Source organism: Leptopilina boulardi, unplaced genomic scaffold, assembly GCF_019393585.1.
Source record: "Leptopilina boulardi isolate dan_hultmark-lab unplaced genomic scaffold, ZJU_Lbou_2.1 LbouV2_137, whole genome shotgun sequence".
Classification (NCBI taxonomy): Eukaryota; Metazoa; Arthropoda; class Insecta; order Hymenoptera; family Figitidae; genus Leptopilina; species Leptopilina boulardi.
This window is the reverse complement of record NW_026137682.1, coordinates 2,586,849-2,611,917: the sequence shown is the minus strand read 5'-3', so window position 1 is coordinate 2,611,917 and position 25,069 is coordinate 2,586,849. Positions and strand designations below refer to the sequence as shown.

General features: G+C 21.9%; 2 protein-coding genes across 4 annotated transcripts; one reads left to right on the top strand and one right to left on the bottom strand.

The window, feature by feature from the left end:
• Nucleotides 1-1,062: 1,062 nt before the first annotated feature.
• Nucleotides 1,063-7,431, top strand: LOC127291415 (gametocyte-specific factor 1 homolog). The gene is made up of 5 exons (XM_051320545.1): nucleotides 1,063-1,406; nucleotides 2,446-2,557; nucleotides 2,810-2,936; nucleotides 4,044-4,224; nucleotides 5,060-7,431. Exons 2-5 carry the CDS (start codon nucleotides 2,447-2,449, stop codon nucleotides 5,274-5,276), a joined length of 636 nt encoding a protein of 211 aa, XP_051176502.1. The 5' UTR covers nucleotides 1,063-1,406; nucleotide 2,446; the 3' UTR covers nucleotides 5,277-7,431.
• LOC127291414 (UNC93-like protein) lies at nucleotides 6,387-25,069 on the bottom strand. Of its 3 annotated transcripts, none has more exons than XM_051320543.1 (10): nucleotides 24,776-25,069; nucleotides 24,284-24,538; nucleotides 14,109-14,440; nucleotides 11,816-12,237; nucleotides 10,651-10,859; nucleotides 10,432-10,566; nucleotides 9,825-10,102; nucleotides 9,562-9,694; nucleotides 8,935-9,072; nucleotides 6,387-8,171 (listed from the first exon to the last, which is right to left on the bottom strand). In XM_051320543.1, exons 3-10 carry the CDS (start codon nucleotides 14,304-14,306, stop codon nucleotides 7,951-7,953), a joined length of 1,734 nt encoding a protein of 577 aa, XP_051176500.1. In that variant the 5' UTR covers nucleotides 14,307-14,440; nucleotides 24,284-24,538; nucleotides 24,776-25,069; the 3' UTR covers nucleotides 6,387-7,950. The 3 variants fall into 3 exon arrangements, with proteins under 3 accessions (XP_051176500.1, XP_051176501.1, XP_051176499.1); XM_051320544.1 differs by having other exon boundaries at nucleotides 24,799-25,069; XM_051320542.1 differs by having other exon boundaries at nucleotides 24,284-25,069.

Here is a 25,069-nt window from a genome sequence, read left to right as displayed (position 1 = left end):
CATTTTTCATGAAAAAAATTTTTTAAAATGATTTTTTCAATTTTTAAAGAAAAATTTTTTGCCATTTTTTCGTCAACAATTTTTAAAAGAAAAATTTATAAAAAATATTAAAAAATATTATTAATTATTTGAAAAAATATTAATATTTTTAAATCGATGACAATCAATTTTAATTGTTTTCGACTTCAACATTGTAATTTTAATTAGTTAAATTTAATAATTATATAATTTATAATTTTAATATTAGATTAATTTTTTTATAATTTTAATTATATTTATTTACCATTACTATAAAATATTAAATTTTTTTAATTATTTAATAAGAGTAATTAATACCTCTATAAATATATTAATTTTTTTTCCAATACAATTTCTTAGATAAAATAATTATTATTCTTTAAAGTCACGTCTCAAAAACGTGTAAAATAAATATTTGAAAAATCTTTAAGTTAATATAATTACAAACAAATTTTATGTTACAAATATTCTCAAAACTTTAATTAATAAAATTTTTTGAAAAAAAAATAGAAAATAATTAAGTATTAATTTTAAGAATTTAAAGAATTTTTAAGAACTTTTTTTTTATTTAAATTTCTTCTATTTTATTAAACCAAATACTCCAAAAGATATAAATAAATAATATTAGACCTATACTCAGACGTCTTTTTTCTATCCATCTTATTTGTTATATTTAAAAAAAGTAAAATTATTTTTTCTCATTATCTAAAAAACAGCTGTCTATACTTAACGGACGAAATAATATACTCGCCCGTCTTCCAGATACTCGATTTTATCTTGAACGGGCGAAATAATCTATTTTTCTTATTTTGCCCGTCTTCTAAAACACATTCATTTCGACGGGCGAAATAGAAACAGCCTATTTTAATTTTATCCACTGTCCTTATTACCAATAATGCTTTTTTGATATTTATTCTTCTGGGTATAGATGTTAATGGGTTTATTACCAGCTTAATTCTTCTTAATTACCTTCGTCTTCTTTATCAGTGGTCTGTAGTCGTCTCACTAATTATACCTAAGGTAAAAATGATGTTCAAATCCTTCGCAGGACTATTACCTGTGAAAATTCCCAAAATTTTACCCTAAAATAGGACCAATGAAATTTGAGAATGAATCGCACATGCGTAGAAATATGGTCGGCTCCGAACCATTTACAACTACACAAAAATTTTATCATTTGTGAATGTGATCATTTTGTGTACAGAACTCCGTTTAGCATCAGCAGCAGCAACAATCAACATTGAATCAGCATTCTAACCTAGAAGTGAACATTTACTACAAAAAATATTGTAGTATTTTTAAAGAAAACTAAATTTCTAGTTGTTTTTTTTATTGTTTATTTGAAAAAGTAGAAATTACTTTAATTAATTTAATCAACTAAAATACAGGTAAATATTTCATTTTTGTTATTAAAATTAATAATAGAAACTATGTTTTTGGTATTATGTGTTGTTTATATATCCTTGTTTTTTCTGTATTTATTTAACTATCATTTTTTTTAATGTTATTACTATTTTGGAATTTCATACTATTTTGATTACATTTATTTATTATTTTTGCTTTGTATACTAATTATTAAATAGATGTTATACATAACCAATATACATATATGTATATTAATTATTATATTTATTCTTAATTATTTAATTCTTTATTATTATCATTAAATTTATTTTTTTTATGATTAATTACTAATTCCATATTAAATTTTCTTGTTAGGTATTTTTTTAAAAATCTAGTTTTTAAAAAAGTTATTTTTCAAAAAGTGTCTAGTATTAAACATTGAGAGTTATCAAAAAGTTATAAATTTCTTAATTTTTTATACATAAAAATGATGAAATTAAAAAAAAAATATTCTTTTTTAAAACAATAAAAAAATGTTGAAATTTTTCGAAGCGTGTAACATTTTTTTAAACATTCATAAAAATTTAGAATTTTTGTTAACTATTTATTACTTTATTAACCAACAATTAAAATTCTATTTAAGTATTGAATTTAATTTACTAAATATTTAATTTTCAAATTTTTATATAAAAAAAGATTAATTTTCAAGTGTTCTTATATTTAAATTACAGAAAAGAAATATTCATTTTTTTTAACTTCAAAAGATAGTTTAACAATAAAATATTAATATATTTAAAAACTAGTTATTTTAAAATATTACCACAAAAGAAAAGTTAATGCACCGACTATTATGTTTTTTTTTATAACTTATTTGCTGAACACCCTTACGAATGGAAAATTAATCTAATCTTTTGATATTAAATTTCATGCAAGTCATCTTTTCAGGTACAAAGTAATTCACGTTTATGTTGCAATAGTAATTTTTTATTTTTATATCTTAAATGATTTAATTTATAGTCTATTTATTAATAAAAATAAAAATTTTATTACTCAATAATGTGAAATTGTAAATTTTGCTTCCAGGATGTATGGTGGTTACGAAAATAATCCCAGCTCAGTACTTATTTGTCCATATAATAATCAGCACAAAATAGCAAGATCAAAATTTCCAACTCATCTTATAAAATGCGAAGCGGTAAAATTTATTATTATATATAATATAAATTATATTTAAATATTTTTTCGATTTAATCAAACATTTTAGTTCAATAGAAATTTTGCTGCCTTAAATAAAAAACAATTATTTTACATTTTAGTTGAGATTATTCTGTTAACAAGAAAAAATAATTTGTTGTCAAAGAAAATATTTTTTTTATGGTATTATATATTTATAAAAAAAATGTAGAATTAAATACCTGATTCTGAAATTCATTTTCTTTTTTTTTAGAATTATCCATCGAATTATTTGGAAATTTGTCCATTTAGTGCCTCGCATCGATTTCCTAAAGCAGAAATAGAGAAGCACGTGTCTTCATGTCCCATGAAGAGAATCGTTGATCTTGCTTTACATGAAAGTAAGTAAATAGTAAATAATTTTTAAAATTGTATAAAACAATATTTCAAAAATTAAAAGAAATTAAAAAGGAAAATTTTATTTCTTTACAATTTTTAAAGATTTTTCATTTCATGATTCATTAATGATATTAATTTATTTATTAACAATTTTTTAATTAAATTTTTAATATTAAAATCATAATAATTAAAATTAGTGCTGCCCACGAGACCGAGACTGGTCTCGGTCTCGTTTCGTATCGTCTCGGTTTTTCGAGACGAGACCGAGACGAGACCCATCTTGGATAAAACGAGACGATACCGATACTAAATTTCACGAGACCGAGACTCTCGACGATATTTTTAAAAAATTAAAGAATAAATTAAAATATTATTATGAGACTTTATATATTATTTTTAATTTAATTGATTAATTTCTATAATTCATTAACAGACAAATATCTTTTAACTAAACATTTTTATATTATATTTTTTATTTAATAGTTTTCTTGAATTTAAATGTTACGCCAAAAACTAGTAATCAATGTCTAGCATAAACCTAATTGAGCATAATACTGTCTTTTATGAATATTAATCATTAAGTTTTTGTTAATTAAATTTTTAATATTTAATTTAAAAATAATTATTAAAGTGATTAATAAATTAAACAAAATTTACATAATAATAAATACTATTTTATGCACATTTTGTATAACAAGTAAACAACAAAAATAAAATTTAATAAAACTGACATACAATTTTTAATTTTTATTTGAAGCTAGTTAAATAAAAAATTTATAATTTAATTTTTCTTTTTTAACTTTTGATACTTTCTATATCATTTTCTTTAACTTAACTCTAAATTATTCGCATTACGGCAAGTAGATGGATACATCTACTTGCGAGACCGAGATCGAAATCATGTTTTCCGAGACTGCTGAAAATTCAACGAGACCGAGACCGAGACCGAGACCACACCTTCCGAGACCGAGAACGAGACCTAAAATTTTAATATTTAACGAGACCGAGACGATACTATGTATCGTCTCGTCTCGTGAGCAGCACTAATTAAAATTATATGCAATTACATAATTGGATCAATATTTTTTATTTTTTGTGCACTTTTTTAGGTAGTGTATGCTCTAACATTTATGGAGGATCAAGAGCAAATATGGAATTAAGAACAACAATTGATTTAATCGAATATTGGAGCGAAGATGAAGACGATTCTGGCTTTGGATCAGTATCATCAAACTCTCCAACTGTAAAAGATGCTAATAAATTAAATGTTTCAAAAAGTGACGAAGACAGGTATGAAATTAATTTGATTTTTTTCATAAAAAAATTTTAAACGTTCAAATTATTGTTTTAACATTGCACAATTAAAAAAGTAGAAATTTTCTGTTCAAATACTTCATTTTTACATTTAATTTGCCTGATTCATGTAATTAATTTGAGAGAATGGACCAGTAAAATTTTAAATATAGTAAAATACTTTTAAATTGTTCTTTATAAATATTTGAATTTCAAGAATTGTCAAAAAATATTTTTTTTTTCTTTTTATTTGAATTCTAGTAATTATTTCTTTTAATTTCTTCTTGTCTACGATTTTCTATTTTCTTTAATTATTATCAATTTTTCCTTTAAATTTTCAATTTTTTTGAAATTTCAAAAATTTATTTATATTTATGTTTACTTTTATAAACTGGCTTCAAAATTTTCTTTTTATTTTGCTTATTTGTAAAATTCTCAATTTTTCTTTTCTTAAATGTTCTATTTTCTGTGTATTTTCTCAAAAATTTTTGTATTTTTTTTTCCTTTTTATTTTTTTTTTCAATTCTCTTTTTATTTTAGGAATATGATTCAAATTTATGTATAGCATTATGAAAAAAATAATTTTTCAAATGAAAGTTTTGACAAAAAATGATAAACAATGAAATAGAAAATCTAATACTTAAAAATTAAATCAAGTGGAAATTCTATAAAAGAAATTTTGGTTAATTAAAAAGTATAATAAATAAAAATTGAATTAAATAGATATTTAACTAAATATAAATTTAACTGGATTATTTTTTTTGATGATATAAGTATTGAATTATTACTAAGATTTGAATTTTGTCATCTAAATTTAAATTTCTTCTTTCAGTTATAATAAACCTCTCAGAGCACCTCATGGATATGGACAAGTGAGACTAATGGACGAAGATGATGAAGATGATGAAGATGATGATAATGATGATGATGACGATAACTTTTCGCCAAAAAGTTATATGGGAATGGGACGAGGGAAACCATTGCTTAGCCGTAATGAAATACTTAAAAGTTTTAGTAGAGGCAGAGGCAAAATGTTAAATCTTCCTTAACATTTTTAATAGCTTTCTGTATATTAGCGGAAATATTTTTGTACAATACGATTTTTATGTGATAACATTGTTAAATAATCGCAAAATATGCAATTTATGTATGCATATTTATATTTTATCAAAACTAATGTTTACATATTTTTTTTTTTTTTTTTTGACAACTTTTGAAATTCACCAATTTATAATGTAGATATTTAATCTACATTTTCTTGTTTAATTTATATATTATATTTAAATGTAAGTTTTAATCAATGTTTTTTTAAAATTTTATTCTAATTTTGATTTAAATTTCTATTTAGATCATGATTAAAAGATCTATAATTTTCTAGATCATTTTACAATATAATATTGTAGTTTATATAATCTATATTTACATTGTATTATAATTTTGTAATATCATCTAAATTTATATTTAATTTAGATTGATTATAATCATGACCTTTTGTCTTGTTACATTTAACAAATTTATACCAATTAAATTAACAACTAAAGTTGTGTATGATGGAATAAAGTTTTTGTATAATTTTTGTGTAAATAATGTTTTGTAATTAATAAATTTAGGAAAATATTTTTCCACAATTTAATAAAAATTCTTTTCATTGATTTTTCATTTCAATGCGTTGGATTTCAAGAAAAATGTATTTTTGATTTTTAAATTAAAACAATACGAAAGCTATTTAAATTAATAATTATTTGATTTTAAAATAAATATGTTTCATAATTACAATAATTGGTAAGATTTTAATCAAATATTTTATTTATTCTCCAATTATAGTTTTTTTCTGCATAAAGTTGAACAAGCAGTCTCATCAAGTGATAATTCTTACATTTGGCCATACAATGAATAATTTACACTTATTAAATTGTTTAGAACGTCTGTTTCGTTTAGCAATGAAGCGTTCCATCCAGTTAGAAGAGATTTTTACTTGATTGTTTGTTTGTTTGTTTTTTTTTTTTTTTTTTTTATTGAAAAATGAAGCTCGGAGCAAAGCGGAAGTATTGAAAGCATGAAAGATTACGAGCATTATTTCTAAATTGAACAGTACATTTTCCAAAAAATTTATTATTTCTTAATTTTCCATTTTAATTGCGTTGTTTACCTTCATCATCTTCTCTTTTTTTTGTTTTATTTAAATAACTCGTCTTAAGAAATCTTCTATCAAGATAAAGTTTATCAATCTTGTTAACAGATATATATTATAATAGTGTAAAATTTTACTTTTAAACCTAGGTAAATTATTTCATTCAATGTTTTAACTATAAAAAATTGTAGTATTCAAAGTTAGCGTTCAATATATTTTTTTGTTTTTATTTACATCTTATTATTGCTATAGTGAACAGGAACATTTTAAGTTTTACAAGCAATTGGCTTTTATTTAAACTTTAATGTCTAACAACAAAAATGCGTTTAAAAGAATATATAAAATTTTTACCTATTTTTAATTTAAAAATTTGTTATTTATTTCTTTTATTTAATTAAATAATTCAATATAAATTATTAATTAAAGAATTATTTCTTGAAAATAATAATATTGCGCAATTATATTTCAAAATATTAAATTTCCGTGAATTTTAGTTGAAATTAAATTTGCATTATAGTTAAAAATTCAACTTTAATGAAAATTACTTAAGAAAAATATTCTTTTCCTGAAATTGAACATTAATTATATGAGTAACAAAGTGTTTTTAGTTTTTTTTTTGTATGTATTATTTTCATTTTTAACAATTGGTTGTTATTTTGTTTTTGAGCACCACTTTTTTTTTAATGTATTATTTATTTAATTTTTCTTTTTATTTAGTGAGCTTTCAGAATCGTAAGTTACTGTCATTTAGCCTTCGCTTTTTTAAAGTATAAATTTTTTTTAACAATTGACTTGAGTAATAGAAATTGAAACAAAAATATTAGAACAATTTTATTGTTTATCTTCTTTTTTTTTAGTTTCATTTTTGTATTATTATTTGGTCAATATTATTTTTGTAACAATAGGAAAAATACTTTCAGTTTAGAAATTAAATCTAATACGCATTTCAGATAAAAAGATCTTTTATTTTCGACTAAACTATAAATTCTATTTCGTGATTGTCTCGCTGATATTTAATGATTTAAGTATATTAATGTAAATTCACTTCAACTTTATCGGTTTTTTTTTTTTTGTTGAAAAAATTCATACAAAATTGTAATTTATTTATTTTTTTACTTCAAATAACATTTTCTCTGTCGACTCGAAGGCTTTTTTGTCTAAAACTTATGATATCTGAAACAATCCTCGATTTTAGGCAAGGCTTTTTTCCAAATTTGTATAAAATACAGTAATTCTTTTTATTTACTGCTTTTTTCTTCTTTTTTTTTTTAGAAAACATCTTACACAGATAAATGACAATGGAATCTTATTTATATTATAGAATCTAAAAAAGTATTTTTTTCCTTATTTGCGAAAAAAAAAATGGAAAATGTATTTTAAGACATACGAAAAGCAGACGCTTGCTCAACGCCTGAACTTTCGGAAGTTCTGGTATGACAGATAAAAATATTAACATTCCTTCCTTTTAGTTTATTGCTACCACTTCTCATTGAAGAAGATAGACTTCTCCTCAAACTGGATGGAACGGACCTATCTCAGTCGTTGTGCGATTTTTCGCCTCTATTATTATTGTTGTTGTTTGATCTACGCGGTCACAATGGTGCAAGACATTTTCCATGTTTTGCCAGTCGTATTTCGAGCCATGTGTATGGCACCACTGACAATAGAAGCATTGCTGCTAAACCAAGAACACGACTTCGTGTACACACCAATCCATGAAGTCCTAAGGCTAGAGCAAGTCCAAGCCATCTCCAAAATAAAGATGTGGCCAGTGGTCCTTGCCACGAGTTCGTATACAATCCTAAAACTAGAGCTGAAAAGAAAACAATATTTTTTTTCAACTGTTCCAAAATTTCAATTTGTTCACATTCAACTTGAAAAAGTTTTTCTTAAATTAAATTCAAGTTTCTTGCCAATTTTATACATCGAAATTGAAAACATTTCTTTATAGCGATATTGTAAAACATAAAAATAATAAAGAAATCAGACTTGTAAAAATCATCTGCAACAAAAATCAGAAACTTATATAAAATGATTTTAAAAAAAAAGGAAAAAATTGGAAAATAATTTTGTAACAAAATTAATAAAATTATACAATCGTAAAATACCTAAAAGAAATTATTATAAATAAAAAATTAAGAAATACATTTAAAAAATCGTAAAAGAAGAAATATGAAATAGTGTGGAGAGAAAAAAGTTGAAAAATATTCACAAAAATTCTGAAAAAAATTTCTAAATAGAAAACATTTTAATAGAAAAAACGGTAAAATTTTAAATAATACTATATCAGAAAATATTTGTTTAAAAAATAGAATAAATAAATATCTAAAAAAGAATTAATTTTTACTTCATAGAAAGAAATAATTAATATCTGAGAGCAAAAAGAAAAATAATAAACACCTGAAAGAAAGAAATAATAAATATACCTAAAAAGAAGATATATAAATATGATGAGAAAGAACTAATAAATAGATTAAAAAATGTAAGAATAGAGTAAATAAACAAAAATGGATAAAAATAATAATTTAAAAAAACAAGAACAATAAGAAAATTCGTATCTTTTATTTTTCACTTACTGTATATTAGAGTTTCCCAGATAGCGTCGCAAACTCCCCATGCGGCTGATATCACGTGAAAAAGTGCTGGGTCATCACCTGCAGGTCTCCAGGTTACCAGCACCAACAATAAACATGCATGAAAAGCGAAACCTACACCTGCAAAAAAATCACATTTCGCATTAAAATTAAAAAAATATATTGAAAATATTTAATATTTATATTTAACCATTTACTATTAAAAGTTTGGATAAAAATTCTACTCACTCAATAATCTAATAATTTTCAATCAAAAGTTTAAATAAATTTTTTTTTTTACGAATTTCTATCTGATGAAAAATTTAATAATTTTCTATTCAATAGAATTTTCATCAAATAATCGCAATGAAAGGAAAACAATGAAGTTTCAATCATAATTATCGATAAAATTTTGATTGAATTTTCATAAAATAATCGAAAACAATTTTTTTGATAGAATTTTCTTTATTATCATCGAAATAAAAAATGAAAACAAAAATTTTATGTAAAAAATATTTATATAAAATGTTCTATTAAACTCATTTAATGGAATTTTTACAAAAACTGTTAAAAATTTCTCATTCAAAAAGTGGATTTATTCAAATTAAAATGCGAAAATAAAATATTTACCAACAACGTAATATCGTTTGATATGCCTCAATAGCATTGAAAGTGTCGCACCCGCAAGTGCTTGAAGTAATGCAAGACTCAGGAAACTAAGACTCACTGATCCTGCACCTCCCAAGGCGCAAACAATATAAGCCTAAAAAAAACAATCTTCAATTTTAAGGGGGGAAAAAAAATTGCAATATTTTAATTGAGAAATTTGATAATTTTTAAATCTTTTTTCTTTTCCTATTTAAAGGAAAAGAATTTCATTTCTTTAGACTCACTTCCGTGAAATCGGCAAATATAAAGCCCTGTTCCAAACCGACAAAAAGTGTGAGAGGTGCTGCCAATTGCAGTTTTGGATCTTGAAAGGCGCTTTTTATAGATTTTAGTAAATTACTTGTGCTGATTCTATCGTTAATATTTTGTGGCTCTTTTAATCTTGAATCAAGAAAAGCACATGATGTGCCAATCGCAAGAACCGCCAGTCCAAGCCATACGCTCACTATTACTTTAGAGGTTCCCGGTGGAATTGTCGATATAAATAACGTCTCGTTGTGTACTAAAAGAAAATTTAACATTATTTTATTATTAAATCAAAGAAAAATTATTGTTCTATGTTTTTTTAATAAATCGGAGAAAAATACCGGATTTAATTTCAATTCAAAATTATCAAATTGTTTATTATTATTATTATTATTTTAAATTCTGTGTCTCAATTTTCTCACTGTATCAAATATATTCATAGCATTATTTTTGATCCATTTATAAATTAAAGTATTCTTGAAAATCGAATTATTTAAAAATCAATTTGTCTATCTTTTGACTCCGGTTTTCATTATTGTAAATATAAATAAAAAAAAACATTAATATTATATTAATCAAACTAACAATGATCTTTGTTGTAAAAATGCATCGATGTTTCAGGACAATATTCAGCGCCACATTCCTCCTCCGATTCATCAAATATGAATTTAATGTGAGACATATCGGTTATTTTGATTAGAATCGATGCAATAAAGCAACCTGAAATTTTTCATTCGCAAAATTAGAATGAGAGAATAATAAAATAATTTGAAAATTTAATAGTTTATTATAAATTTTCTATACCAAAAGCGAGACCCATGTCCTCTGCTAATTTCATACTTCTGTTCAGTCTTCTTAGCAAACAATCTCTTCTCGTGTCATCTGGATCTTCAGGATCTGCACAAACAAGACCCAAACTAGCCGCACATACATTCACATGTGATGTCCTCGCTAAAAATCCCGGACTCATCCAAATTCCCAGCAATACGTAACTTGGCACTAAGACATACCATCTGCAAAAGTTGGTACAAAAAAAAAAAATTAATTTATAATTCTTTTTTTCTGCGAAAATTTCAACAAATTTTCTTTTTTCAAATTAAAATTTGACAAAATTTCATTTTACACGAATTTTTACTAAACAAAATTTTTAGCTATCGAATTTTTGTTTAGCAGAATTTTCATTTTAGTCATTTTCTTTATTTTTCATTTAAAAAAAAATTTAATTCAATTAAATTTTAATTTAGCACAATTCTCATTTAATTGAATTTTATGTGATTCGAATTTTTAAAATGACAGAAATTCCAATTCACCGAATCTTAATTTGTCCAAATTTTTATTTTGTACGAATTTTTATTTGTTAAAATTCTTAAGACGATGAATTTTTATTTATCTGATATTGCAAATATTGTTGAATAAACAATCGACAGAAAAAATTAGGCACAATATTTAAAATTGACCAATTACGATTTTTTTTTTTTTTGACAATTTCGAATTGGTTCACTTTAATAATCACGACGAAATCTTTCTCTCGATTGTTTGTTCGGACAAATGAAAATTCGGCGTCTTAAGAATTTTAACAATTCAAAATTTGGACAAATTAAAATTCGGTGAATTGGAATATGTGCCATTTAAAAATTCGAATTACATAAAATTCGATTTAATGAGAATTCTGCTAAATTAAAATCCTCTTTAATAAAAAGTCACGTAAAGAAAATGATTGTAAAATAAAAATTCTGACAAACAAAAATTCGGTAGCTAAAAATTTTGTTAAGTAAAAATGTGTGTACAAAGAAATTCTCTCAAATTTTAATTGGAAAATTGGTCTAAAAAATAATTATCTCTGATAAAATTCTTCAAAATGAAAATTCTAATTAATGATTTTTAGAATAATATGCTAATATGAATAATATAATATTATAGAATAATAATATTTAGAAAAAAAAAAAAACTACAGGAGGTAAAATTCTACCTGGGATAGAGATGTGCACCAACGAAGATGGTGATAATGACATGACCAACGATAATTGTTAAATTGGTACTGAGCTTTTGAACAATGATGGGAGCAAAACATGTGGCTAGAGTTGCCACCGCAAAGAGAAGTGCTAACAATGCTGGACCCAAATATGGATCAAAGGCTCCAAGACCGGCTTGAAGGGGGAACATTGGCAGGATTGCAGCCGAGCATGTTGCGTGACCCAATAAAAGTGCAGCACAATGCCTTAAAACTGCCTTTTTCGGTGGTCTTGGTCCCGAGGATGTTGTTCGCACGGCAGCTATCAACCGACGAACTGATGATGCACCAGCTGACGAACTCATCGACTCCCGTCGCCTCCACGATAACGCTGATGCTCTTGCAGATCGACACGATATTGGCGAGTACGTTGCCATGTGCTGAAAAGAAAAATTAATAATTAGCTTCAATTCACGAAATATTCTATTATTATTTATTTATTTATTTTTCACTGAAAAAATAAATATTATTTTAAGAGAAAAAAAAGTCTTAAATTGAAATTAAACATTAAATTAATAATAAAAAAAATAACAAAAAAGATAAAATGAAGAGAAATAATGTAGAATGAAATTTTTAATTTTACAAAAAAAAAAGAAAACTGTTGATTTGATTAACCAAAATTTTTTGTTGACCTAACAAAAAAATTTGGTTGAACTAACAAAAAACACTGAACCAAAAATGTTGGTTGACTCAAACAAATAGTTTGATTGTTTAAATAACAACAAAATTTATTTTTTTTTTTTTTGACCCAACTAAATTTTGATTACTCTGACTAAATATTTTTCTCAATGTATACATGTGAAAATTTGGTATAATTTTGTAAATTTTCTCAAAATTATAAGAAGAAACAATGGATTTTATGCGGAAATATTTTTGAACTGGTGATTTTTTTGATTTATTATACAGGCCACGAATCGACTTTAAGGCAAAAAAAAAAAATCGGTTTATAAAAAAAAAAAAAATCGAATTGGTTAATAAATATTTTACTTTAAATAACTAATGTTATTTGATATTAAATTAATTTTATTAATTCTGTAATGAGAATAATTCTATAATGAATATTATCAAGAAAATTTATTTCGAATATTTTGGTATCAAAATAATTGTAAGACAAATTTTCCAAATTTTATTTACATAAGTAGGACAAATTTCTAAAAAGAAAAAATTCTTAAAGTTCCATTTTTATAATTTTTTCAAGTCTTATTTAAGGTAATTAATTTGAATTAAAAATTTTGTAATAGTTTTTAGTTTTGATGGTCAAAAAAATGTCAGGCAATACTTAATTAAGTTTTACAGATTTTTAAATAAAAAATTTTTTTTTATTAATAATTTTGGACGAGTTAAAGTTGAAATTTTTAGAAATAATTGAATATCAAAAGATTTTGTTAATTTACAGACAATAATTAAATTTTATAGCAATAAAAATAATTTATCAAATAATTTTAGATAACATTTTTTAAAAGTAATTGAATTTTTCAAAGATTTACAATTTAGATTTTTGAAATTAATTGAACTTAAAGTGATTTTTAATTAAAAGTTTTTGATGATTTCGCTAAAAAATTTATTAGAAATTGTAGACAAAAATACAATAATTTGAAAAATTTTTAAGTGAAAAATGGTTTCGGATAGTTGAATTTTTTTGGAAGAATATTATAAAAATAAAATTAAAAATAATTGAATTTCAGGAGAGAGACATAATTGAAATTATTATATTTAAAAAAATTTTAAATGGACAATTTTAGAAGCTTTTAATTTAAAATTTTTGAAAATAATTGAATTTCAAAAGATTGTGTTAAATTTCAAACAATAATTATAATAAGAGAAATTTTTTAATGTTTTCTGTAGATGAAGAATTTATTAAAAATCACATACAAAAATTGAATTCCATAAATATTTAATCGAAAAATTGAATTTTCAAAGAATATTATAAAAAACATTAAAAATAATTGTAAATTTTTGCAAATAATTAAATTTCAAGTGATTTTGAATTAAAATTTTTTGGTAATTTTATTTGCTAATTTAAAAAATAAATAAAAAATTCAACATAAATAAAATTTTATTCTCAAACTATTTCAAGTATATTTTAGTATAAATTAGTTCATGAATATTGTACAAATGAACGATGTGAGTATAATTATTTTTGACTAAAAACACAAAATTAAACAAAAATGAAAAAACAAGAATTATATAATTTTTTTTATTTTTATTGTATGTAAAAAAAAAAAAAAACTCAAAGAGTATATTATTTTACCTCGAGCATGGCGTCATTGTCCCATAATATTGTTCCATGATGATGACCACTGCTTCTCGCACGTTTGTGGGTGTGAGCCAAGGGTGGAGGTTGCGGTGGTAACCTCACTGGACCAAGACCTCCAATTGGAGCTGGTCGGTATACGGGACTTTCGAGCTTTTCTCTTGATAGTTCGTGCAAATTCGGTAACGAACCCATCTTTACTTCCTGTTTCGAATATCACACTTTTTCAGAAGCCATCAGTTTTTTTTTTCTTTTCAATTCAAATTGTTTACGTCATCCTCTATCATATTGTACATTTAACAATGACTTTTCTTCAGTTGAAAGCATTCCTAAAATATAAACATATATTTGTTAATATTTTTAAATATTATTATATAATTTATTTATAAAAAAAAACAATTTTTCTGAATAATTTTAAATGCTCTTTTTTAATTTTGTAAATTTCTTTATAAATAATTAAAGTTTTTTTAAAATTGTTTTTATAAGCTTATTTTCATCGTCACTTTATGCTTCCTTTTAAAAGTTAAACAAAAATTGAAAATTTTTAATTTAATTTAAATTGTATCGAAAAATTTCTTTAAAATATATGTCTAATAAGAACGTTGAAAAAAAGGAAAAAAAAAGTTAATAATTAAAGGATAAATTTACAAATTAAAAAAAAAAAAATATTGGAGTATCTGACTAAGAAGAGTTAGTTAATTTTCAAAAAATTTTATCAGCTTTTAAGTAATAAAAGAAAAAAAGGTTATTTAATTTATATACTTTTTATCCGATTAAAGTTTCTTTTTAATCATAAGAAAAAAAAATTTAGTCTGAAGTAATTACTTTGACGGTACAGTAATTACTATGAATTAAAAATGGTACAAAGTTAATTAAAGAGATATAGAGTAAAATAGACTATAATAAAATAATAAACAAAAAATATAAATTTCTGGTATTTATAATTAATATTTATGAATAACAAAGCAAACAAATATAAACCAGAGCTTTTGATTTAAAGATATAATTAATTATATAAATAAATCTGCTTTTCACACAATAGAGATGTAAAATTCAAATAGTATTTAATATTGGATAATCTCAAAGAGAGTATCACAAAAACTTATACCAAGAGATTAAATTCAATTTATTTTCCTTTTAATGAAAAATTTGTATCATTAATTATTCCGTTCAATTCTCGCGATTGAAACGAGAAAATTTCTCCTAAAGCTTCAATTTATTAATAATTCAAAAAAAAAAAAAAGAAAGAAAAAATTCCAATAATCTGACAAATGCAATTAAGACCCTAGAGTATCAAATGAAAAGTCGATATACCTCCAACGAGTTATATACAAATTATTATTATTGATACATATTTTTTAAATTGAAAAAAATTATATATATAAATTGGCAAACATATTCGCAAATAAATATTTAAAAAGTCAATACTTCCCACGCGAATTTCACAAAATATATCACACATATATATATATTTTGTAAAAAAAAAATAATATGCGATTCTCGAAAGTATTTCTAATCTTCTCTTATCCGGATAAAAAGATTTTATACGAAAACTTTATTCCACAAAGCAAAAAAAAAAAAAAAAATAATAATAATAAGAAAAAATCTTCAATATTTTTCTCTCCTTTTCTTTTTCTCACAGCAGAATGGTTTTGCGTGAAAACTTTTCATCCAAATAATAGATAAATTTAAAATATTTCTTGAATTTTGAAATATTTTCATATCTAGAGAAAAATTGTCAAATATTTATTGATATTTGAATATTTTCTTGCATGAAAGAAAGACAGACAAAAAATTTCATTAAAAAACAGTTACTAATGCAAAATAAATAAAATTTAATTTTAAAAAATTCATAAAATAAATATATATAATAGAATGAAATAAAAAAAAAATTCTTCATTTTATTTTATGTTAAATACTCGAAATAGTATATATTGTAACATAATATATATATGAGCTATTGATCACACGGAACATGTCGTCGATCTGGTCGACACGCGATCTTAATATGCGCTACAACCTCCCTGCTAATCTCCCAGACATTATTGCTGATAGGTGAGAAAATGGAGGATTAACAGAGATAGCGATAGGAGAAGGTAATAATTATGTTCGCTAAATTGCACAATTCAATGTAATTTGAGAAAGCTCTCACTCTCACGATTGAATGAACATTTGAAAAAAATTTTTTTTTTTTTTTTCAATTTCTATACACTGATATAAATATTTAGTCAGAGTAACCAAAATTTGGTTAAGCCAACAAAAAAATTTTGTTGGTATTTAAACTATATTTGTTTGAGTCAATCAAAAAATTTGGTTGAGTGTTTTTTGTAGGCATAAAAAAAATATTTTGTAAGCTCAACGAAATTTTTTTGTTAGGTCAACAAAAATGTTTGGTTGATAAAACCAACAGTTTTTTTTTTTGGTATAAAATAAAAAATTTTATTCTACCTTATTTCTCTTTATTTTATCTGTTTCATTTATATTATTAGTTATTTATTATAAATTTAACGTTTAATTTATATATTTATAATATAATTCAGATGGAATTTCTGTTAAATAATAATTCGAAGAAAGAAAAATTTTGTTCAAAGCAAATTCGAGTTAATAAAATTCTATCGAATAAAATTTTTAGCAAAATTAATTTTAGAGCTTATTCATACATTTAAAAAAAAAAAGACGAAAATTAATTTTTCATTGAATCCAGAGAAATGTTTTATTTGAAACAATTAGAAATTTATTTGGCTCTGAGACAAATATATCTTTTCTGTGTGCAATAATAAAAAATGTTGATTAAAATTTTGCATTTTAACAATTTACATGATTTAAAAAAAAAAAAAAAAATTTGAATTTTAAGGTTTTTATTCATCTCTCGCAGTATCTTATTCTAAAAGCAAAATATAAAAATTTGAATAAAATTAGGACATCAATGAATTTTAATATTCTTGCCCTATATTAACTTTTTATCTCGAGTAAATTATTTAAAGACTCTATACTTCTTATATTAGGGGCTCTTATATATATATTTATAAATAATTATCGATTTAATTATCCCTTTAATAAACTTTCGAATAAAATAAAAGTATCTTGCTTGCTGTGCGAATATCTAAAAATAAAGTTTGACATTTAAAATTTAATCAATAATAATCCTGTATTATAATTTGTTACAATTTTCATATTGACACAATTTAACAAACTTTGCTTTCAATTTATATACGCATTCATGTATTGAAATTTCAGTTTCCATAAAAGAAAATGTAGAAATTCTTTCAAATTCATTTTTAACAAATTCATTTTTAAAAAATAATTATTTTTAAGGTGAAATTAAAAAAGGGTTGTAAACTATTTTTCACTCATTTTTTTTTTTAATTATATTTTTATACATTTTTTTTTTTATACTTATAAATTATTTTTTCGAGTATTTTAAAAGAATTTGTAAATAATAATAATAATAATTATTATTATTATACACATTGTAAAAGAATTTATTGATTAAGGGAAAATTTTTTGTTTTTTTTTTTTTTTAATAAAATATATAAATTCCGATGAAATTAAAAATATTTTTCCAAGGAAGATGATTATTTTCCATGAGAATCGAACTATAATGTATAATAACTTTTGACTAACGAAAAAAAAAAATATATAATAAATATAAATATATATACAAATGCATTTATAAGATACAATATTATAAAACGAAATAATTAGTTGTTTCTGAACAATCTGATTTGACCTTCAAGTTTTCTTATAATATTATATATGCTTAACGCTTAATGTGTTATATATTATATACCACAGAATATTTATAGGCAATTATGCAATATTCATATTTCTGACAATGATAATTTCAAATATTGATATCAGAGATGTCAATATGACGTTTATATTATTCATTTTAATAATAATAATAATAATAATAATAATAATAATAATAATAATAATAATAATAATAATCGCATGTCAACTTTAAAAGTAGAGGGGGATTCAGTTCACTATATGTAACTATATCAACATATATGAGATATTTATCGATAAAGTGCATATAGAAAACTTCAAAAGATTTTATAGATGATCGACGTTCACCGTTATTCGGTCGAGTTACTCCAATCTATTCTCATTGAACACGTGCGTTCTTTGGACTTTAACATAAATATGCGCGATCATATCTCAACAAATGAGATTTTCATTTCAAAAAATCAAAATTTTATTATTACGATATATTACAGATTTTTGATAATCAAAAATTCACTTCACAGAATTTTTTCGAATTTAATGAATTTTTTTTTAGGTATAGAATTTCATTGCATAAGATAATTTTTAGATATGAATTTTCATTTATTTGAATTTTTATTTGTTAGAATTTTCATATAACCGATTTTTCATACTACATAATTTCATACTTATAATCGAAAAATCATTTAATACAATTTTCAATTGATAAAATTTTCATTTGTCCGAAATTACAAATGTTCGAATAAACAATAATAATTTTGGCGCTATTTTTAAAAACAACCATAATCAAAAAATTAATCCATAAAATTGTGATTATTTTTAAAAATCGCGTTGAAATCTTTCTGTCGATTGTTTATTCGGACATTTGCGCAAATTTCGGACAAATAATGAAAATTCCTATTAATTAGAAATTTTGTTAAATAATTTTTTGAAATTCTGTAGTATGAAAATTCTATCAAATATAATAATTCGAAAAACAAAATAAATAAAATTTCTCATTTTTTTTTTTTTTTTTTTTTATTAAACTTTATTTAATTTATTTCGAAAAAAAAAATGTATTTAGAACAAATGGCATTAAAAATTTATAATAATTTAGTCGATGGAAAATAAAACAACATATACAAATTTTTACGACCTTTTTCAGTTGGCCTCAGATAACTTTAAAGTCGACATTAAAAAAAAAAATTATTTTATCTTATTACCAATAAATTAGTAATAATTACAATTTTTGTTTTAAAAATCGATTTTGAAGTTTATTATTATGGGTCAACTAAAGAGGCCGTATATACAAATTTTATGTGTGGTTTTACTTTCCGGCGGCGCGCTGAATTATATAAAAGAAATAGAATATTCATTTGCGACACTAAATAGTAATATAAATATATAAAAAATATAATTATACAAAAGGAAAATATATATTTTTTTTTACTTCATTCAATAATGTTTTTCATTGAAAAAACAAAAATTTTTGTTACCTATTAAAAAAAATTTATAAACTTAATTTTAATTTGCTACATCCAGAGAAAAGATAAAGTCTCAGAGCTAAATAAATATATTTATTTGTTTCAAATAAATTTCATTTGCTCTAAATAAAATTTTATTTGTGCCAAATAAATTTTTTTTTTATTTAAAACAAAAATAATAATTTAATGGGGTTCTGAGGAAAAAATTAATTTTTATTGGCTTTAAATAAATTTTATATTTGTCTCAAATAAACGCCAATAAAATATTTCTCTGGATCCAGAATCATTACATTTGAATAGAATAAAATAAAAAAAAAAAAAAAAACTACTTAATTTTTTCCTGTGTTATGAAAATTTGTTTCTAATTCAAATTCAGAGAAAACTAAATTATAAAAATAAAAACCAATTCTTTCCATATCCGAAATGGAATTGAAAAAAAATCTATTTCACATTTTCTATAATGTATGGAATGATCTAGTATTATCATTATTATTATCCACATTATTAGATTTTGTAGTTGACCTCATGGTCATATTTATGCATACTTCCGATAAAAAAAAACTTTTTCCTACTTCAATTATTATATGTGCCTATATAGAAAACTATCCTAATGGCCTACTTTTCTTTTCTTGGTCATACAATATATATATATATATATATATATATATATATACAATATAATATTCTTCTACAACAGATGAATCTTGTATGACCTTTCGTGTGATTTCAAGTGCGTATAATGTTTTTTTATTCCTTAAATGGAATTCTCTGCCATAATTAAATTTTCATAAAATGAGTATATATATGAAGGTGATTTTTTTTCAAAGTGACAATTACTGATAAAATACATTTTTAATTCATTAAATTAATTGCCAGGAATCCCAAATGAATCACATTATATATATATAACAAATTTTATAGCTACTTAATAAAATTACTCATTGTAAATGTTAATTAATAGCAGCAAATTATTGTTAAATTAATAAAAAATTTGATTGCAGAAAAATTTCCATTTTTAACTTAGCGATAGGTATAAATTGAAATAATAAATTAACAAATTATAACAAATAGCAAATTCAAAAATAATTATATTATAAAATTATTAATTTTAAATTATTATATTTTTTTTACATATTTCCAAAAATTGAAATTTTTATATATTTTTTTAATAAAAATTATTAATTACAATTATTATTATTTTAAATATAAATTATATGCTTAATTTGATTTATGATGTATAAATACTGTACCATGTAATTTACAATGTGAAAAAAATTTTTTTTTCTTCATTATGAATTTTCTCGAAAATATATATATATATATATATAATGTAGACTTTATAAATCAGTGTGATTGTTATAAATATTATACTGTTATATGAACAAGTTTCATGTGGGCAGTAAATTCCAATTGTGGGTGCTGCAATAAAAAATTATATTGTTTAAGTATGCACAGTATTTTTATTATCTTTTTAATGAGATCCCTCTCTAAGTCTATTTATTATCTAATCGCATATAAAAAAAAATATATAATTTATATCTTTCCAATTCGCTAATTTATTATAATATATTATATTAAAAATGAATTTTTGAATTAAAATTTTGAACCGAACAAATTAAATTTTTTATAAATATTTCGTGTATCAAAAAATTTAAACTTTTGAAAATCAATTTCTACACTAAAAAAAAAAATTATTTGATTCAAATACATAATCGGTTATTTAATTATTATCAAATAAATATTTACTTGAACCGCAAATAATTTTTACTTGAATTAAATAAACTGTATTTGGACCAATAATATCTGTATTTGAAATAAATACAATTTAATTGATTCAAATAATAATTATTTGACACAAATAAATATTTATTTGATAATAGCCAACTAACCGATTATTTGAATCAAATAAAGTTTTTTTCAGTGTAATTTATTTTATCTTCAATCTGCTGCTAATCAATTACTATATACAACTTTGTATATTTAAAGGAATTTACTGCAATTTTATATTTTATGTACATCTCGATAAATATTCATTCTATTGTATTTAATGTCCGATAATATTGAATTCAGAGTTTCGAACAATTCAATTGATTTGACAATTAAATGTTAATGTTAATAAAGAATTTCAATAATTAACATAGTTTTTTTATTTATTTATAAAATTTAGTAAATTAATACTTCAATTAATTATTTTTATTATTTTATTGTCTGTTTAATAATTTACTTTCAATATTACTATTAATCAAAATAATTTCTGTATTATAAACATACCATTTTATAGAATCAAATAATATTAATATTAATTTAATACAAATAAATATTTATTTGATAATAGTCAACTAAATGATTACTATTTAAATCAAATAATTTTTTTTTCAGTCTAAAATAAAAAAAAAATTATGTACTAGAATAAATTAATTAAATACATATAATAAATATTATTGGATAAATAATAATTATACTGGGTGTTACTTTTTATTATAATAATGCAACAATAGTATTTTATAAAATGGATAATATAAATTTTTGTAAAACTAATGAACTATTCGTATCGATTACATTTTATACATATTTAATGTATTGTATATCGATGCATGTGATTGCGGTGAATCGCGGAAATAACCTTCAACAAGTTTAATCAAATGCAGTTCTTTTCACGATTTCATTATTCATTCTCATTTTCTCATTAAAGAAATCTTATCCATTATATCTGCTGTTACATCAGTCAATCAAGATTTTTTTTTTTTTTTTTTTTTTCAAAAAAAGTAAATTCCATGTTTAACTGTAAATATGCAAACTTTGTTAAAATCAATTTGTCAGTGATTAAATTATTAGCATAAAATATAGTTACAGAGTAAAAAAAATTATTATGAATTAATTTTTTTTTTTTAAAAGCAACGAAAAATCAAGCATAATTGTTTTCTTTTTTTTTTTTTATCAAAGCACACCAAACATATTATTACTGTAACTGCATTTTTTTGTTTTCGAGAAATAAAAAATTAATTGATTATTAAAAAATTTTATTAAAAAGTAATTTTTTTATATTTTAAATTAATAATTTAGATTATTTATTTAAAACATCAAAATTAATTGCAAAAATTAGTATATAGAATATTTACATTATTATTATTAATATAATAGAAATATATTTAAATTGATAATAATTTCAATTGGCAAAATTGAAAAAATGCATTTTTAATAAAATAAATATATTAAAAAAATATATATAATGAAGCATAAGTGCTACTATTTAAATAATGTGATAATTTATAATCAACATGGGAATTGTATATTATAAACTATATTTTTTGTGTCAATTAAAAGAAACACAAAGTAAAGAAAAAAAAAAAAACTAAACAAATTATAGCAATTATAAAAGTAGATGTTATTAGTCGTCTTTGTAATTATTTGAAAGAATCATCTCGTACCAGTAGAAAAAGTTACATTAACGAAACATTATTCCCATCGTAAAGTTGAACTATTTATTCTAAAAAAAAAAAAAATAAATAACCACTTTATTGCATCTGATGACTTAAAAGTGATATAATTTTATTTAAAATCTATTTTTAGAAAACCATCGAATCTATAAATTATATTCGAAATAATATTGTCAAATCGTTGCAAACGGAAAAAGCAGAAAAGTATATGAAGAATTATACACGCGAAGGTTGCTTACTTAGAATAAAAAATAATAATATAACTCGGTTGAGGCTGATTATCACTCATTAGTATTTTCTTCTTACATAAAATCATGATACCTTATATGTTTATCTTTGAACAACTAACTCCTTCCTTCAATGTACTTAACGGATTTAATTAAAATATGAAATATATGGAATTCGACAAACTCTATTGAAAACTTTATTCTATATTTATTTATTTAAAAAATAAAGAATAAATTTTTTTTAAGGAAATCACAAAAATAAATATTTTTTGAAACAAATTTTTTGTCTCTTGTATTGAAAAAAGAAATTTTGTTGGTTAAATAAAATTCTTAAATACAGTGAAACCTCGTTAAGTGGGATAAGAGGAAAAAAAAACTGAGAATATATTTATAATTTTTTTTTTTTTTTTTTTTTTTTTTTAATATTTTAATATCTAAATTCTATTAGTTTTATTTCTATAGTTGTAAGATATCACTGTATGATGAAATTAAATCCCAGATTTGACTGTATATAAAAAAAATATTTATTTTAATTTTTTTTTTATACTTAATGAGTAAATTCTTTTTTCGATGAAAATGTTTCTTAAAATACTCTTGTTTCCTAGAACTTTTTTTCATTTTAAAAATTTCCCTTTTTTTCATAAAAACTTTCTTTGATGTTTATAATCTGTAAATTCTCTTTTCAAAGAATTTTTTTTTTTTTTTGTAAAAATTCAAAGAAAAATTTTTTTCAATTCAAACGATGAATTCTGTTTGAAGCTAATCAAATGTATATATTATATATTTAATATAGAAGAAAATCTCTTCAAAAAGAAAAGAACCTATAGAATTGAAAATCTTTTCCTCTTTGCCAGTAAAGAAAAAAATTAATTTTACATTTCTATAATAAATAGTAAACAAAAAAAAAGTTTCGTTTATCTCAATAAATAAATAAATATAATAAACAATCAAATAAATAGTTCAATAAAAAAAAACTATTTGTTTAAAATTTTAATTCAAACATATTTTCATCGTAGTAGAAAAGAAAAGATTTTTTATTCAATTTTCTGGGTCATAATAATTTAAAAAAAAAAAAAGTATAAAGATATGTAAAACAGTAAATACAGAAAATAATAAAAAAACAATTTCAAATATTTACATATTTAAAACAACTATTAATTATTAAAAAAAAAAAATTAAAACAACTATATAATTTATATAAATAAATAAATTAAAAAATTTAAATTAAGTAAACATTGATGATTAACAAAAAAATTTTAATATAAGCTAAAACTCGTACAGAAAAATTAATAAAAAATATACGTGAATTAACTCACTTGTCAAATTTGATTTCTTCTCAAAAAATGTAGACTCAAAATAATATAAAAAAATTGAAATATACTTTCAGCATAGTTTTCCTCGAAATTTTCACATTTTCACAAATTTTCTCATTATTAGAAATAAATTTTAACACGAGGCCATCGATCCCTTCATTAATTTCAATCTTCATTAAAAATTTTAAATCTTAAACTATAATATTTATATAGTAAAATTTGTCTTTTGGCAGCGATATCATTTACTGATGAAAGTCACTTAAGGATTAAAAAAAAAAACCTGATACCATATTTCATTAAAAATATATGCTCTTTTTTTTTGGTTTGCCAATCACAATTACATTAAAAAATTTTAATTTATCATAAAAAATGTTTAACGAACAATACATATATTTTTTTTGAAATTAGTAAATAAAATTAATTTTAGAATTTACATTTTTGAATCATTATTTGTTTAAAAAAAAAAAAAAAAAAAAAAAAATGAGAATCTGTTACCCGAATATTCGCATATTGTTTACATCGTATAGTTGACACGTTTTTCTTCAAAAATAATAGTTTCCTTTCACAAAAAATTGCGCGGGACATGAAATTTAAACGCGAATTGTTATTTTTTTTAATTAAAAAAAAAAATTTTTTTTTTTAATTTTTCTTTATTATTTTAAATGAAAAATAATTTTTTTGCGTGAACATTAAAATTTGTTGAATTGTCACCGCGTTGCGAACCCGACATTTGGACGAGATACGTTGCGCAATACATGGACGGTCACGTCCATCTGGGACGAAGGAGCG